The 17,032-nt window shown below is 39.5% G+C and overlaps 2 protein-coding genes across 2 annotated transcripts in view; one reads left to right on the forward strand and one right to left on the reverse strand.

The window, feature by feature from the left end:
* Nucleotides 1–2,640: 2,640 nt before the first annotated feature.
* ALYREF (Aly/REF export factor) lies at nucleotides 2,641–6,531 on the reverse strand. The gene is made up of 6 exons (XM_074260449.1): nucleotides 6,152–6,531; nucleotides 5,550–5,681; nucleotides 4,040–4,187; nucleotides 3,380–3,443; nucleotides 3,096–3,273; nucleotides 2,641–2,936 (listed from the first exon to the last, which is right to left on the reverse strand). The coding sequence occupies exons 1-6, from the start codon at nucleotides 6,389–6,391 to the stop codon at nucleotides 2,922–2,924; spliced, it is 777 nt and encodes a 258-aa protein (XP_074116550.1). The 5' UTR covers nucleotides 6,392–6,531; the 3' UTR covers nucleotides 2,641–2,921.
* ANAPC11 (anaphase promoting complex subunit 11) overlaps nucleotides 6,474–17,032 on the forward strand; it is a 29,407-nt gene continuing 18,848 nt past the window's right edge. The window contains exons 1-2 of the mRNA XM_074260450.1: nucleotides 6,474–6,732; nucleotides 12,873–13,000. Coding sequence (XP_074116551.1) covers nucleotides 12,892–13,000 — 109 coding nt within the window. The 5' untranslated portion in view covers nucleotides 6,474–6,732; nucleotides 12,873–12,891. The remainder of the gene's footprint in view (nucleotides 6,733–12,872; nucleotides 13,001–17,032) is intronic.

A 17,032-nucleotide genomic window follows, 5' to 3' on the forward strand; every position in this document is an offset into this window, starting at 1 on the left:
TTTATTTTACTGAATAGTTTGCTATCCCACTTGATTTTTCTTGTTTTTTACTATCTTTGTTACAATTTTTGTTTACTGGGTAGAAAAGGTAAGGAATACACTGGGAAATGAGTGATGTACAATCTTTTTGTATTTAAGTTAATAAATACAAGATTAAAACTAAGGTGGGAGATTTTATGTGATTCTCGATAGTAATAAATGATAATCAACATCATTGAACATTTGCTTTGTATACTGACATAGCAAGTGACTGATGACAAATGGTTGTTAATTTTGAAATGCATCAAGAAATGGGCAATGGATATGTAAGGAAGTGATTTATACTTATCCACATTTCTTCATTATTTGTTTCCTTTTCTCTATACTACTTGAGGGAATAAAATCTCATTTTTTGCCTGCCCCTGATTACATAGAGAATAAATTTACAATAATCCTTTCCTTCAAAAACTCTATGGACCACTGGACCAAGAATAGTGTTCCCAAAAAGAGATTCATTGTGACATAATGCTTTTAAGTGCTTAAATATTCTATCTCTGGTTAATAGAATGAGAGCAATATTCTGCCTTACAACATGCAATATATGTAGGAATTTTTCTTAGTTTACTTGTTTTCTAAGGTAAACTCTCGAGACTGAATATCTAAAGCAACTCAACCTTTATACTTCAGCCAATACATCCATTTTTATAACTCCCATTTTCCTGATAAATTCTCTGACCAATTGCTTGAAGAAGGAAATACTTTGCCTTATAGAAGTAAACAATAAAGTAAATAAACAACATTCTCAAAGAATTTGGGGTCCAGGTCCAACTCTATTCATCCATCACTAACTGATCTATGAGATTTCAGGCCAAGATACTGTCCAAGTCTCTTAATTCCCAATTGCAAAATGGCTTAATATTTGCTTTGTCTTCCTTTCAGGCTGTCATAAAGAAAAGAGTTCAGTGGTTGTCTTGTAAAGTCCATAGCAGAAAAATAATCCTCACTATAGAACTGAACTAGCCTGTTTGGTGATCTCCAATGAAAGGGAACTTATCAACTCTTCCCTCACTAGTCTATTCCATTCTTTAAAATCTCCAATTGTTAGGGAGTTTCACTTTCCATCCTTCAAACGGGCTGGACTTAAGTCCCTTAAGTGTTTCTTACTTTTTCAAAATTCTTTCTAAACTGTGGCACACAACACTTAATACAAAACTCTTTTGACTGCCATGTATCTCTGTTGCTCCATCAGAACCATAGGCCAGGAGACAACACAGTAGGGCTGGTGGAACTTTGTCTTTGGATTCCTAAGAACTATTAGCCCACCACCATCCAACATCTTGAAAGTGGAGGTGCAGATCCTCAAAGAACATCTACCTTGAGTTATTTGGATTTCCACATTTTGTACTGCTCCCATGAAATGAAAGGAAAACTATTAGCTTCATGACAATTAGATGTGGTCACTCATCCGTTTTCTTCAGGTTTCCTACTTTAATCATGACTCACAGCAATTTGAATCACGGCACTGAGACTTTTTTGGGCACTATGGTTTTTTGAAACTAGATGGACTTTCCACCTGCTTTTTATCAATGACACTAGCATTGTTTAGCTGGGGAAAAGGCTTCTGTCATGCATGGAGTCCCTGCAAAAGTAGCTTGACATCCTTAAATCCTTAATCCAGTTCACAACATTGGTGAGCTGAGGCTTTATCAGCCCAGCTTAGATTGAGAAATCCCATGCATTTTATAAATAATTCCTGAGTAAGCAAGGAATATTTTTTCCCCTCTTAAATATTCCAGTGAACCACAAAGCAAAGAGGTAAAACAATTTAAGATTTAGTTATGATACTGATACACAAAAAATACTCCCTCTGAACAGGAGTCATAGAGAGCACCTTGAATTTAAAGATGTTAGGAAAGGGAAGAGGCAGGAAATCTGAGAAAATGAGCTACTAATTTACCTTTACCACAGAAACAGGGCACAGTGGTGCTGCTCTGTTACCAAATTGGGTGGTTCTGGCCTGGGATCAGAAATGATCCTGTTCAAAGCAGAATAAGCAAACATTAGCTTGTCACCACCCCAGTTCTTCATAGGCCATCCTGTCTACTGTAGACTTCCAGCTTCTCAGATATGGGGGGAAAAAAGAGGGGGAAGAGAAAAGAGGAGGAGATAATTATGCTCTGTGCCCAAGAAATTAGTTAACTATCCCATAAAGCATAAAGAGACCAGGAAAGCCAGGATTGTTGCAAGATATTTTTTTTTTAAAAAGTAAATTCTAAGATTTGATTTAGAGCACGAAGAAAAAGCAATCAAATGTCAAAATACTTTTCACAGTTCCAAATGTTAGTGGGAAACCTCTTTTATCCCCTACATAAAAGCATATTCAATACTATTTTTTGTCGAATAAATGTACAATCATTTTTTCATAACCAATCCACCCTCTTTGAACCTCACCTCTAAACATATAAGAACCCACTGTGCACATGTGGGCCAGGAATTGGGTTCTCAAAATAAGATTCCATTTTTAAATGGCATGGTAAGACCAAATAGCAATCCCAATGGGGGCTATTCATCTAGTCTACTCAGCAACGTACCAACTCGGACATGAAAGTTCTGCGCCACGTACACAGCCCACTAGCAGTGGGATGAAGCAAACAGTTCCACTTCTACACACATTTCTATTTTATTATGGCAAAGGTGAAAACGCCACCTTCTCCACAACAGCAACCAGTAAAATTTATCCCAAAAATAACTTGGTACAAAACAGGTCTGTTTCAGAATTAAAAAAAAAACCTTTACATGAGTTTTAAATCCTATTTCGAAACATAAAAGAAACAAATCCATCATTGATAGCAGAGCCACAGTCCTCTACTCCGCCCTCCAGCAAAAAGGGTAAAGAATGAGAATCCTGGGTCCTGTTCCATGCAGGGAATATGTTGGCTAGTTTAACTGGTATCCATCTGAAAGAAAAAAATAAAGAAGCACCATAAGAAAGTGTCTTAACACACAGCAAAACACATCTCAGACAAGACTGAGAATGTCTCACCTCAACAACCTGACCTACTCTGTCTTTGAGAGAGTGGCCACTCACTGTCCCACATTTTTACCCCTATACTTACCCTGGCATTATAAGCATCCAATTGTGCATCTAGTTCTTCTGCGGAAAGCTGTTGTTTCGAATTTCTTCCAGTCCCTCTGCCTCGTCCTCGATTGCCTCCACGACTGCCTCTCCGGGTGCCACCTCCACCACCAAAACCTCCAGAGCCACGGTTTCTAGTCATTCCACCTCTATTTACACTAAATGCAAAAATCAGAAGGAATAGCATTCATTCTCACATACCTGAAAAAGTTCCCCAAAAGGTTACATAGTCCTGGATTAGACTCTTTGAAGCCAAGAACTCACCTCTGTGCAGGTCTTCGTTGTGTATCAATCTGTGATGTAACAAGCTGAATGTTCATAGGGCGACCTACAGGAGAGGAAGAGAAAAGAAAGATTTTTCTATATGCTTTTCTATAGAACAATTATACAATGCTAGCAATGTTCTAAGCTCCATGCAAATAATACTGGATGGGTACCTTGCTGTCTCATTTTAAATGCAAACATGGGAAAAGATTGGAAAACATTTGAGAAAGACAAATGGCAAGAGAAAAACCACCAACCTCCTCTGTGACAAAGTTAAAACTGGGCAAATATTCAGTAATTGTTTCTTTGGTAGATATGGGTGGAAGAGGGAAATATGCTTGGCTGACCTAGTGGGAAAAAGATCCAGTACCTTTTTCTTTATCAATATAGCCCCGCTCTTTGAGGTGTACTATGGTGGTTCTGGTAAGGCCTCACAGAAGTGAATCTTCAGGAAGGATCTGAAGGAGGGGGTCACAAGAGGTTGGTCCAGATGTATGGGGCAGCACGAAAGGTGGCAGAACGGAAGAGAGAGACAAAGCGGGCAAATGCAAAGTGTGCTCGCCCAGAGTGGGCAAATCATATTCCTACATGGGCAGATGACAGCCCCACACTCCACACAATGTAGTACCCAGCCCTTCCATGATAGAAGGCTCAACTTACCATCCAAAGGGACACCATTATATTGCTTCATGGCCTTCAGAGCATCTGCTTTTCGCTCAAAGTGAACATCTGCTGTTCCTAAGCTTCGGCCAGACCGATCATAATGTACAGCTGCCTTTTTCAGAGTTCCAAATTCAGCAAATAGTTCCTGATAATAAAGAAACAAAGACAAAATGATTAGCATTCCTCTCCTCTCCTACAATGTCTAATGATCCCTGAAATATGTACTTTAGGAGTTATGTTTCTGAAAGGGAACACAAATCTAAGGATTAGAGGGTGGGAGAGTGGCACAGCAACTTCAACTGGACCTATCCTGGCTCATGCCAACTTTGGGACATGCCAGCTGTATGATGCTATGGGCCAAAGAATGCTTTGCCCAGTAGTGAGGGGTATAATATTCAGCAGCTGTCTTTCCACAGATACGAAAATTCACTATTAACTGCAAAATGTTCTAATGAATGACGAAAATCTCCAGGTCACAGAGCAAGGGCCCATTGATTCAGTAGACCTGATCCCAGACCCACCCCCAGAAGGCAGATTCTGGCTCACCTGCGTTTCCCTCTCCTCCTACTCAAGCCTGCCGCAAAGCCTGACGTCAAGCGCTGCCATGGAAACTGCCCTGACCTCACGGCAGGCTGGGAGTCGGAGAGGGAACCCAGAGAGTGGGATACTCCTGCCGCAGGCACACAGCGGGAAGTGGAGTTCACCAAAAGCGGTTTCCAGTGGATGCCAGAAACCACCTTAAAAAAAGTGTTGATACACCATGAGTGCTAATCTGCTTCGATGTCCTCCCACAGCAAAGCTGCTTGGCTGGGCTCTAGGAAGTATGACCCAGGAAAACCTAGCATTTAGTCCCAGCTGTTTTCAATCTCTTTACTTCCAGAAAGGAGTTTAACTTTAACTTTTTTTTTTTTTTTTTTTAAAGAGCATTGTGTTTTTGGTTAATCCAAAAACATGCTTTGTGGAAGAACAGAAGAATTAACATTGGACATAATTTTGATTATGAGCCAATTAAAGTTACTTAGCTGTATCAAACAAAAATAATACTGCCTTTTTGGTTTTTTTTTTAGCCTAAGGGAAGTTATCCGTTCTCTCAACAAACCTAGCACTTTTGGCACAAAAATAAATTACCTAAAAATATTTCCTGTTTTAAATCACTTGAATGCAATCTAAGCCTAATTATTTCTGCCTCCTAACTCTGACCAGACTCCAGAAGCCAGCCTATCTCGGAAGCAAAACACATCATAAGCAAGGTCCCCATCTCCTCGAACAGGCCACCCCTTATTCCCCAACCCTAAGTTATATGCAAAAACAACAAATGCCCGCGCACAACTCTTCCTACACAACAATAAAGTCAGGGCCCCCCAGGGCGGAATGCGGCAGTGCAGATCCCCTTTCCTGGAGCAGGTGGGAGGGCCGGGACTAGGGGCTTGCAGCCCAAAGCGCACAGTTCAAGCCGTGCACCCACTTCTAGACAAGGGTCGCTTAGGCGGAAGCCTCCAGTCCTTACCTGAATATCCGCATCTGAGACCCCAAAATCCAGATTGGAGACCAGCAACTTGCCACCAGTCTCAACTCCGGCCCCGCCTCCAAAGCCACTGTCGAACAGGTCGTGCTGCCACTTATCTGGAAGCTGTTTTGGCTGAAACAAACACAAAGGTTGGTGAGTCGTTCCCCCCACCCCGGCCGGAGCCTGGTGGGTTCTTCTTTTTCTGAGCCCCCTTCCCGCCCCCGGCCCCCTCCTCCAGTCAGCCGACTCCGGCAGAAGGGAGGCGGTCGCCTTCCCGCCCCCACGTTCCCGCCGCCCGGGGCAGGCCCCAATTCCCGCCCGCAGGGTCGCCATGAGGCTCCAGGCCTAAGACCTCCGTAGCCCACGAGCAACAAAAGACCTCAAGGAGTGGGTGAGATGAGGGGACCGGCGATCCCTCGGTGAAGGGTCTGTCCCCCATCCCCCACTCTCGCACGCCCCCACACACTGACCCGTCCTCTTCCCTCCTCCTCCTCGGCCTCACAGGGATCAGCCTCCTCGGGCCTTGAAGTTCCCCACCCTGCCCGCGCAGGTACGCTCGGTACCGGCCCGGTCTCCCCCTTTCCCCGGGCTCGCTCACTCACTCGGCTGTAGGGCGCGGGTCGGTTCCTGCCGCCGCCCCCAGCGCCTCCGCGGGCCATGGCCGGCCTATTCCGGATGGGCCCCCCGCCTCGGCTCACGCGGGCTGCCGCCTGCGCGCCCCCGCCGCCGCGGCCGCCCTGGGCCCCGGCCCGGCCTCGGCCCCGGCCCCCGCCACGTCCGCCCCGCTGGCTCCGGTTGAGTTTAATGATGTCGTCCAGGGACATGTCCATCTTGTCGGCCATGGCGGGCGCGGAATCGGGGCCTCGGCACGAACCCCGCGCGTCAGCACGCCGGTGCGTCACTTCCTTCCCGGCCGAAGGTTCAGGGCGCTTCCGGGGAAGCCTGGGCCTGCCTCTTGGTTGCGAGGCGGGGGGTCTGGTGGGCGCCGGTGGTCGGCTGCTAGGCAGGAAGTTGCTTGGCTGGCTAGCTAGCTCTCAGGCGAGCTGCGCTCCTAATCGGAACCTCACTCAGCCTCTGCTCCGTCAGCAGACTGCTGATCCCAAGCTCTCTGCAGCCTCTTTTGTACTCGTCACGAGGGCGCCAACGGAAGGGCGCGAGCTCCTGGAGCTAGGCGCGAACTCAGGTATCCACTCGAGCAGGGGGCGCCAATTCGGGAGGGGGCCTGCAGCCCAGGGGAGGAAGGGCAAGCCCAGCGGAGAGCTGAAGGAAGGGGCGATAATGGACACGAATTCTATAGAGGGGCCCTATCTCGAGGGGATAGAATTTGAGCCAGGGGGTTCGGACTGTAGCGGGGCGGACTCTAGTGGTAACTCGGGAAGGTGAGAACTCCAAGTGGGTGGGAGGCAGATGGGAGGAGCTCGGACTGAAGTGGGAACTCTAGAGGAGGTGGGAACTCCAAGTGGCTGGGGAACATTTGGGAGGGCCACTGAAGTGGAAACTCCGAGGGGAAGGGGGAAGCACGTAGGAAAGGCTCGGACTCTAGTGGGAACTTCAAAGGAGGAGGAGCTGGTGGGAGGGGTTCTAGTGTAGTGGGAACTCCCAGTGGAGGCGGGAAGTAGAGGGAAGGGCTGGGACTCTAATGGGAACTAGTAGGAGGGGACTTAGACCTGTTCTAGCTGGAGGGGGAGTGGCGGGGAAAGGGGGAGAGCTAGGGGTAAAGGGCTATCTTCAGTGTGACACCTAAATGGAGGGGCAGTTCTGGGGAACAGATGGAGCACTAGTGATCCCACAGATTTGAGTCCAGAAAGGAGAAGGGGACCGATTTGGGCTTACTGTGTGTCCCTGCTCCCCTGCCTCGAAGCAGACCCCGAGGGAGAATTTATTTCTTTAGGTTTCATAGTGATTTTTCATGTATTCAGTTCGATTTCAGGAAAGTTTTATTTTATTTTTTTTTTAACTGTACAATTTAAATTGTATTAGGGAAATTTTTACATGGTTATCCCAATTCTTAGAAAGTGCATTTCACAGGGAATATGCTAAAATCAGTATCTGTAATGCTTCCTTTGACAACCTTATTATAGAAGGACATTATCATGCTTGTTGCAACCAGACAACCATTCATTTTTTTAAAAATTAAAGCTTTTTATTTAAAAAAACATGCATGGGTAATTTTTCTTTCTTTTTTTTTACTTTTTAAAAATTAATTTTATAATTATAACTTTTTTTGACAGTAATGGGTAATTTTTTACATTAACCCCTGTACTCACATCTATTCTGAATTTTCCCTCCTTCCCTCCACTCCTTCCCCTAGATGGCAGGCAGTCCAATACATGTTAAAATGTTATAGTATATCATGGGTAATTTTTCAACATTGACCCTTGCAAAACTTTCTGTTCCAAATTTTTCCCTCCTTCTCCCCACCCCCTCCCTTAGATGGCTGGTAGTCCAATACTTGTTAAATATGTTAAAATATATGTTAAATCCAATATATCTATACACATATCTATACATATTTACATAGTTATCTTTCTGCACAAGAAAAGTCTGATTTAGAAAAGGAAAAAAAAAAACCTGAGAAGGAAAACAAAATGCAAGCAAACATCAACAGAAAGCGTGAAAATGCTGTGTTGTGGTCCACACTCAGTTTCCACAGGCCTCTCTCTTCTGGGTGTAGATGGCTCTCCTCATTACTGAACAATTGGAACTGATTGAATCATCTTATTGTTGGAAGAGAGTCATGTCCATCAGAGTTAATCATCATATAATCTTGTTGCCATGTATCATGATCTACTGGTTCTGCTCATTTTACTTAGCATCAGTTCATGTAAGGCCTTTCTGAAATCATCCTGCTGGTCATTTCTTACAGAACAATAATATTCTGTAACATTCATATACCACAATTTATTCAGCCATTCTCCAATTGATGGACATCCACTATAAGTTTCCAGTTTCTTGCTACTACAAAGAGGGCTGCCACAAACATTTTTGCACATGTGGGTCCCTTTCCCTCCTTTAAGATCTCTTTAAGATATATATATATCTATATATCTATATATAGATATATATATATCTTAAGCCCGATAGAAACACTGCTGGGTCAAAGGATATGAACAGTTTGATAACTTTTTGAGCAGAGTTCCAAATTGCTCTCCAGAATGGTTGGATCTGTTCACAGCTCCACCTACAGTGTATCAATGTCACAGTTTTCTCACATCCCCTCCAACATTCAGCATTATGTTTTGCTGTCATTTTAGCTAATCTGAAAGGTGTATGTGTAGTGGTGTCTCAGAATTGTCTTAATTTACATTTCTCTGATCAATAGTGATTTGGAGCACCTTTTCATATGGCTAGAAATAGTTTCAATTTCTTCATCTGAAACTGATGACAGTTTATCAATTGGAGAATGGCTTGAATTCTTATAAATTTTGAATTAATTATATATTTTAGAAATGAGGTCCTTTGAATGTAAAAATGTTTTCCCACTTTATTGCTTCCCTTCTAATTTTGTCTGCATTAAGTTTTGTTTGTACAAAACCTTTTTAATTTGATATAATCAAAATTTTCTATTTTGTGATCAAAATAGATCTCTAATTCTTCGTTGGTCACAAATTCCTTCCTCCTCCACAGGTCTGAGAGGTAAACTATCCTATGTTCTTCTAATTTGTTTATAATATCATTCTTTATGTCTAGATCATGAATCCATTTCGACCTTATCTTGGTATAGTGTTAGGTGTGGGTCAATACCTAGTTTCTGCCATTATACTAATTTCCAATTTTCCCAGCAATTTTTGTCAAATAGTGGGGTCTTTGGGTTTGTCAAACACTAGATTGCTATAGTCATTGACTATTTTGTCCTGTGAACTTAACCTATTCCACTGATCAACTACTCTGTTTCTTGGCCAGTATCAAGTGGTTTTGAAGACCACTGCTTTATAATATCGTTTTAGGTCTGGTACAGCTTAATTCCCTTAAGATTCTTGACCTTTTGTTCTTCCAGATCAATTTTGTTGTTATTTTTTCTAGATCAGTAAAATAGTTTCTTGGGACTTTGATTAGTATAGCACTAAATAAATAGATTACTTTAGGTAGTAGTGTCATCTTTATTATATTCGCTCGACCTATCCAAAAGCACTTGATATTTTTCCAGTTGTTTAGATCTGACTTTATTTGGACAACCATTCAGTGGTCTTTCCCAGGGGGCATTAGTTCTAGGAAACTTTTATTAAGTGTCTTTTCACGCTTTCTGTTTATGTTTGCTTGCATTTTATTTTCCTTCTCAGGTTTTTTTTCCCTTTATAGATCAGATTTTTCTTGTGCAGCAAGATAACTATGTAAATGCTAATAATCCAATATTTGGAAATACAAAAATGAAAGTGAAACCACCTTTGCCTTAAAGGAACTTTTATTTTACTGGAGCCATCCTAAGGCAGAACTGCTCAAATCTCACTTTTCTTCTTTTTTATTAATAGTAGGAATACACATGTAGCTTTTATAGATTAAATATATATTTAGATTTTATAGATTTATAGATCTACCTCTAACAAGCCAAGGAGCAGTAGTCTGAACAGTATTGCTCCCATTTTTCAAGAGAATTAAATTTTATTTCATTTATTTTATAATAGCTTTTTATTTTTCAAAATACATGAAAAGATAGTTTTCAACATTCACCCTTGAAAAAAATCTTGTGTTCCATATTTTTCTTTCTCTCTCCCTTCCCACCTCCCCCATCCCCTAGACAGCAAGTAATCCAATAGAAATTAAACATGTGCAGGTCTTCTTTTTTTATTAATTAATTAGTTAATTAATTTTATAATTTTAACTCTTTTTTGGACAGTACATATGCATGGGTAATTTTTTACAACATTACCCTTGCACTTCTGTTCCGATTTTTCCCTTCCTTCCTTCCACCCCTTCCCCTAGATGGCAGGCAGTCTCATACATGTTAAATATGTTATAGTATATCCTAGATACAATATAAGTGTGCAGAACTGAATTTCTTGTTGCACAGGAAGAATTGGATTCAGAAGGTAAAAATAACCTGGGAAGAAAAACAAAAATGCAAACAGTTTACACTCATTTCCCAGTGTTCTTTCTCTGGGTGTTGCTGATTCTGTCCATCATTGATCAATTGGAACTGAATTAGATGTTCTCTTTGTTGAAGATATCCACTTCCATCAACATACATCCTCATTTTCCATTTTCTACAAAAAGGGCTGCCACAAACATTTTGACACATACAGGTCCCTTTCCCATCTTTAGTATTTCTTTGGGATATAAGCCCAGAAGTAGCACAACTCTACCAACAATGCATCAGTGTCCCAGTTTTCCAACATCCCCTCCAACATTCATCATTATTTTTTCCTGTCATTTTAGCCAATCTGACAAGTGTATAGTAGTATCTCAGAGTTGTCTTAATTTGCATTTCTCTGATCAATAGTGATTTTGGAACACACTTTTATATGAGTGGACATAGTTTCAATTTCATCATCTGAAAATTGCCTGTTCATATCCTTTGACCATTTATCAATTGGAGAATGGCTTGATTTCTTATAAATTAGCGTCAGTTTTCTCTATATATTTTGGAAACGAGGTCTTTATCAGAACCTTTAACTGTAAAAATGTTTTCCCAGTTTGTTGCTTCCCTTCTAATCTTGTTTGCATTAGTATTGTTTGTACAAAGGCTTTTTAATTTGTTGTTATCAGAATTTTCTATTTTGTGATCAATAATGATCTCTAGTAGTTCTTTGGTCATAAATTCCTTCCTCCTCCACAAGTCTGAGAGGTAAACTATCCTATGTTCCTGCAACTTATGATCTCATTTTTTTTTGCCTAACTCATGGATTCATTTTGATCTTATCTTGGTATATGGTGTTAAGTGTGGGTCTATGCCTAATTTCTATGTGAAGTCCTTCTAAACACCTTTCCACATTTATCATTTGCACAAAAAAAATCTGATCAAAAAGGGGGAAAAAATGAGAAAGAAGAAAAAGCAAGGAAACAACAACCAAAAAGATGAAAATGCTATGTTGTGGTCCATACTCAGTCTTCTTTCTGGGTACATATGGCTCTCTCCATCACTAGTCTGTTGGAATTGGCCTGGATCACCTCATTACTGAAAAGAGCCAAGGCCATCACAACTGATCATCATATAATGTTGTTGCTGTGTACAGTGTTCTTTTGGAATTACTCACTTCACTTAACATCAGTTCATGTAAGTTGAAGAATTAAATTTTGAATAATCACTTGTTATTGATTCTTTTAGTATACAAAATTTTCCTCAAACTTTATTCCACAGAAAAGAGGAAAGGTATTGAGTATAGGCAGAATACAAACTTTTAGAAGATTAACAATCTTTTTCCCTCCATTTTTTTCCAAGCATTTTGTTTTGATGTCCTGTTATGATCTACTTTACTATGTCTATATGTACATAGACAAGTATAGATTTACACATGTAAATATAGGTCTGTTTCCCGTCTATACACAGGCATATGTATGTGTATATATATATAATTTCCCAGTATATATATAAAAATGCTGAGTTACATTTTTAAAAGTGAAAGTTAAAAACACTTGACAAGTGTTGTGCTTCAAATAAAAGCCCCTTAGGAAAAAACTTTGTGAATCACAAAATCAAACCTTTAAAGTTAAAAAGATAGGAAGCTCTCTGTTCCCTACTTGCCCTGTTTGGTTCCTTCAAAACTTCTTGTTAAAAATATCACATGCCAAAGGGCTGTCAAACTATGCATTCCCTTTGATCCAGAAGTGTGTGTCTACTGGGTCTGTATCACAAAGAAATAAAAAAGAGAAAAGGACCCACATGTGCAAAAATGTTTGTATCAGCCCTTTTTTGTAGTGGAAAGGAACTGGAAAACTGAGTGGATGTGCATTAGGTGGGGAATGGCTGAAGTTATGGTACAAATGTTATGGAATATTAATTGTTCTATAAGAAACAACCAGCAGGATGATTTCAGAAAGGGCTGGAGAGACTTCCAATGAACTGATGTTGAGTGAAATGAACAGAACCAGGAGATCATTGTAGAAGGCACAAGACTACATGGTAATGAACTCTGATAGACATGGTTCTTTTCAAGTCAGTTTCAATAGACTTGTGATGGAGAGAGCATTCAGAGAGAGTATTATGGGGACTGGATAACAGCATAGTATTTTTACCTTTTTTTGTTGTTTGCTTCCTTGTTTTTTTCTTATTTTTTCTCCCTCTCCCCCCTTTTTTTGTAGCATGATAATCTGGAAATATATATATATATATAGATATATAAATATGTTTAGAATATTCAGCAAGATTACTCTGCTTTTCCTTCCTAGGGTACAAACTTACTTCACCATGAAGGTGAAGATTAAGTGTTGGAATGGTGTAGCCTCCTGGCTCTGGGTTGCCAATGATGAGAATTGTGGTATTTGTCGAATGGCTTTTAATGGCTGCTGTCCAGACTGTGAGTACATCTATTTCATTTTATTGCCTTTTCTTTCTTTTGGATTTTTCTTACATTAGTATTTGCTAATGGGCCCCAATCAAGATGAACTCATTGAATGAATTGTATAGGTGAAGGCAATTCTCAACAGTTAACCAAGATTATGATAGTTTTGCAAAGAAAATATCTAGTTTTTGACTGAAAAGATGGGCTAATTGGGAGGTGTTTATGTATGTGGGTATTTTGCCTAGAAATTGACTCTGCCTATAAAAATTAATCTTTTGGTTATATAGTCAAAATAATTCTTTGAACCAGACATATTTATCACAATCTAGGATGTGTGTGGGATCATAGGAAATGAGGAGTCCTCAGTTCTCTCCTTTACTGGTGAGAAAACTGAAGCCCAGGAAAATTTAATAACTTGGCTGGGAGGGGAGTGTGATTTCTGTGTCACCTCTTGACTGGAGAACCAGTATTCTTTCCATTGAGCCATGCCTCCCTGTTTGCAATTTGTAGATTACTTTACCATTGACAGTTTAAACTTGTAAAAAAAAAAAAAAAAGTTAAACGTGTAGTATGAGTATTGTTATAGAATTTTGGGTGACCAGATATGTGAGTTCATTAGTATTGGGAACTACAAATGAGAATACTTCTAATTATGCAAACTCTTCTTTACAATTTATATAGTCTTTGAGAGTTGCTTAGAATGCTTAAGAGGTTTAGTGTTGTGCCTAAAGGCAAACAGTAAGTATCAAAAGTGGGACTTGCACAGCAGTTCAACTATGATGTTTTGCATCATAGATTATCGATTACTGGGGCCTCAGTGAAGTGAATGGACTAACTCATGGTCACCCATTAGGGAAGGACACTGGTGGGTATGTGTGTAGGTTGAGGGGGGTGCTCTTTAAAAAGATACTTTTGAGACTGAGAGGTAACTCCTTTATCTGTTCTTGTTTGAATAATTTATTATTCTGTGATTGTATGATTCCCTTAAGGGATAGGGAGTAGTGGAGCTCATTTCAATCACAAGAATAACCCTCTAGAGAACTATCCTAATTACCTTATCTTCTTTCCAGTCCCCATTCTTTTCTCTAATTCCCCCTCCATTCCTTCTCTTCTCCCTAAATCAGTACCTTCCTTGATCTAGTTGAGTCTCTCAGAGAATCTACTTTAGGCTTCAGTTTTTAGGCTTCTTAGGATTTTTTAGGCTTCAGTTTTCTCATTAGCCAAATGAGAAGATTGGAAGAAATTGAGCTCTAAATGAGCTTCTGAGTTTTTAATGTTGTGCTGTGATAAGAAACCTTTCTTCCCTCATCAACATTGTAGTCTAGTTGGAGAATACTTCTTGGTATATTAGTTTATGAAAAAGGTTCTAAAGGAAGCTAGCTCTCTCACAGTGCAGAAAAGGTTTTAATATTCATCAGAAGAAAGAATGATAAAGAAAATCAAAGAGAAATGGATGAACTGCACAATAAAACTACCAAAAGTCTATGGGCTCTTTGAGTCTGGAGCAAAGAAGGCAGCACTGTGAATTGGTGCCTTTAGCTAGTGTGGTGGTATCTCTGACCTGTTAGAATAGCAGGTGATAGAGCCAACTCATCCTGAGAAAGAGAGAAAGACATTTTTTCCCCTTTTTTTGATCTGATTTTTCTTGTGCAGAATGATAAATGTAGAGATATGTATAGAAGAATTGCCCATGTTTAACATATATTGGATCACTTGCTGTCTAGGGAAGAGCATGGGGAGGCAGGAGGGGGAAAATGAGAACATGAGGTTTTGTGAGGGTAAATGTTGAAAAGAGCTGGGCAATACATAGTTTACCTGGGGCCTTCCAAAGTACCTAAAGCACCCTGCAGCCCATATCAGGAGTCCTAGCATAAAGTTCCAATCTAGAAACTGAACCTATAACAAAGTTAAGTGTCAAATACTGTGGAAATAGTTGAACTGATTAAGAGAAATCCTAAGGAAGAGAATAACTCCAAAAGTACAAGTAAAGCTATAGGAAAAAAAAAAAATTGCTTAGTCACAAAGACTATAGGAATACCTTAAATTAAGCAATGGATAAAAGATGAAATTATGAATGATATTGAAGCTCAAGGGAAAAATTGGAAGGAGAATAAATAGATTGGGTCAGAAAGTATATAAAACTTGACTGAAATTGGCGCACCGTCTGAAAAATATCATAGAGAACATGGAATAAACATGTGAATGAAATAAGAAAACAAAGTAAGAATATTTTTGAAAGCAAAGGAAAATGTAAGGAATCTACTACTAAAGCAACTCCACCTGGAAAACATCAATGGGACAAAATTTAAGAAGCATTGAATTCCCTAAAAACCATGACCTACATACAAACCAATTCTCTTAGATCCAGAGACCAAAGTGAAAGTAGAGAATCCATTAATCACCTTCCTAAAGAAACCCTAAGAACATATTAGTCCAAAGTAGGAGCTGCCAAATCAATATATCAAACAGCCCTGAGGGGGGAGGGGGAATCCAAGTACCAAAGACTTATAAGAGGGATCACCCAAGACTACTATACTGAGCCTACTCTAAAGGAGAGAACAAAGGGAAAGAAGAAAGAATAAAAAAGTAGAGGAAAAAAGCTTTACAAATAAGGATATTTGCTAGAAAAGAAAAAAGAAAAAAAAATAAGAAAAATTCTATCTAATCCAGAACCAGAATAGAGATGTTTTAAGATTTCTTAATGTAAAGACTAGAAACTAGAACCCTAAGAAGCTAAATACATTCACAAATCTTTCAAATGATGATAAAGATCTTAATTCTAAAAGAGGGAATTTCTTTTATCTTCTAGTTTTATAGAGGGAGAAAAATAAGAGAAATGCTGGACTTAGAAGGTGGTTTTGTTCTATGTTAAAAGTTTTAGGAAACTGGAATATACAAGGAAAGAAGTGAAAGGAATTTACTATTTCAGAATAATTGGGGAGGAGACTGAGGCACATTTTTAAGTCAAGTATATGAGAGTTGAGCACACAAACACAGTCTGATGTAGACTATATATTTTTACATTAAAATTTTTTTTATTTTAAACACATTGCTTTATAAAACATGTTGGGAGAGAAAAATCAGCAAAAAGGAAAAACCATGGGAGAGGGAAAAAAAATGAACATAGCATGTGTTGATTTTGATGGTGATTTTTGTTTTAGAAATACATCAAACTCAGTAGTGAAAAAGGCAGTGACAGAGATGGGTTAAGAGTTAGTGAGGGAACAGCCACAAGCAAAACAAACTTCAGTTTGGAAAGGAAGATCAAAAACTTATGAAGTTAAAATGAGGGACAGAAGCAGAATGCCTTGAGCTAATTTTAAAATTATGTAGCATGGAACAGCTAGGAGACGCAGTGGGTAGAGTCAGAAGTCAGAAGGACCTGAGTTCAAAGCTGGTTTCAGACTCTTAACACTTCCTAGCAGTGTGATCAAGTCACTTAACCCCAATTGTCTCAGCAAAATAAAATAAAATAAAAATTTTAAAAATTGTAAGTAAATTACATAATTTAATTAAAAGCAAGGAAACTAGATTATACTGAAAGGCACTACAGATAATGAAATAATATTTGCTGTGTAATGTGCAACAAGTGACACAGCATCTTAATATTTTCAGGAATTTTAGGGAGAGAAATAGCAAAGCTATTGGTGACCTTCGTGTGTTCATTTAAGAATTAGACAAAACTAATAAGAAGGAAGACAGAAGTTGATCTGATGATCAATATCTGAATTTTTTGTTTCGTTTATTTAATATTTTTCCTTTAATTAACAAGTAATTTTTTTTACATTTGTTTTTAAAAATTTTTGAATTTGGGGCAGTTAGGTGGTCCAGTAGTTAGAGTACAAGCACTAAAGTGAGGAGGACCTGAGTTCAAATGTAGCCTTAGACAAACACTTAACACTTCCTAGTTGTGTGATCCTGGGCAAGTCATTTAACCCCAATTGCCTCCACAAAAGAAAAAAAAAATTGTTTTTGAGTTCTAGGTTCTCTCCCTTATCCCCATGCACAGTTAAGAAACTACCTTTGAAGTTATGCAAAGCATTTCCA

This window comes from Sminthopsis crassicaudata, chromosome 4 (genome assembly GCF_048593235.1).
Source record: "Sminthopsis crassicaudata isolate SCR6 chromosome 4, ASM4859323v1, whole genome shotgun sequence".
Taxonomy (NCBI): domain Eukaryota; kingdom Metazoa; phylum Chordata; class Mammalia; order Dasyuromorphia; family Dasyuridae; genus Sminthopsis; species Sminthopsis crassicaudata.

Bases quoted from the DNA above. Each gene is read 5' to 3' on its own strand.
- ALYREF (XM_074260449.1), bottom strand. From the start codon at position 6,391: ATGGCCGACAAGATGGACATGTCCCTGGACGACATCATTAAACTCAAC. The intron at 5,682-6,151 runs GTGAGTGAGCGA...TGTTTGTTTCAG, and splicing joins GACCCGCGCCCTACAGCCGA to CCAAAACAGCTTCCAGATAA. The intron at 3,444-4,039 runs GTAAGTTGAGCC...CCTCTCCTGTAG, and splicing joins TAATGGTGTCCCTTTGGATG to GTCGCCCTATGAACATTCAG.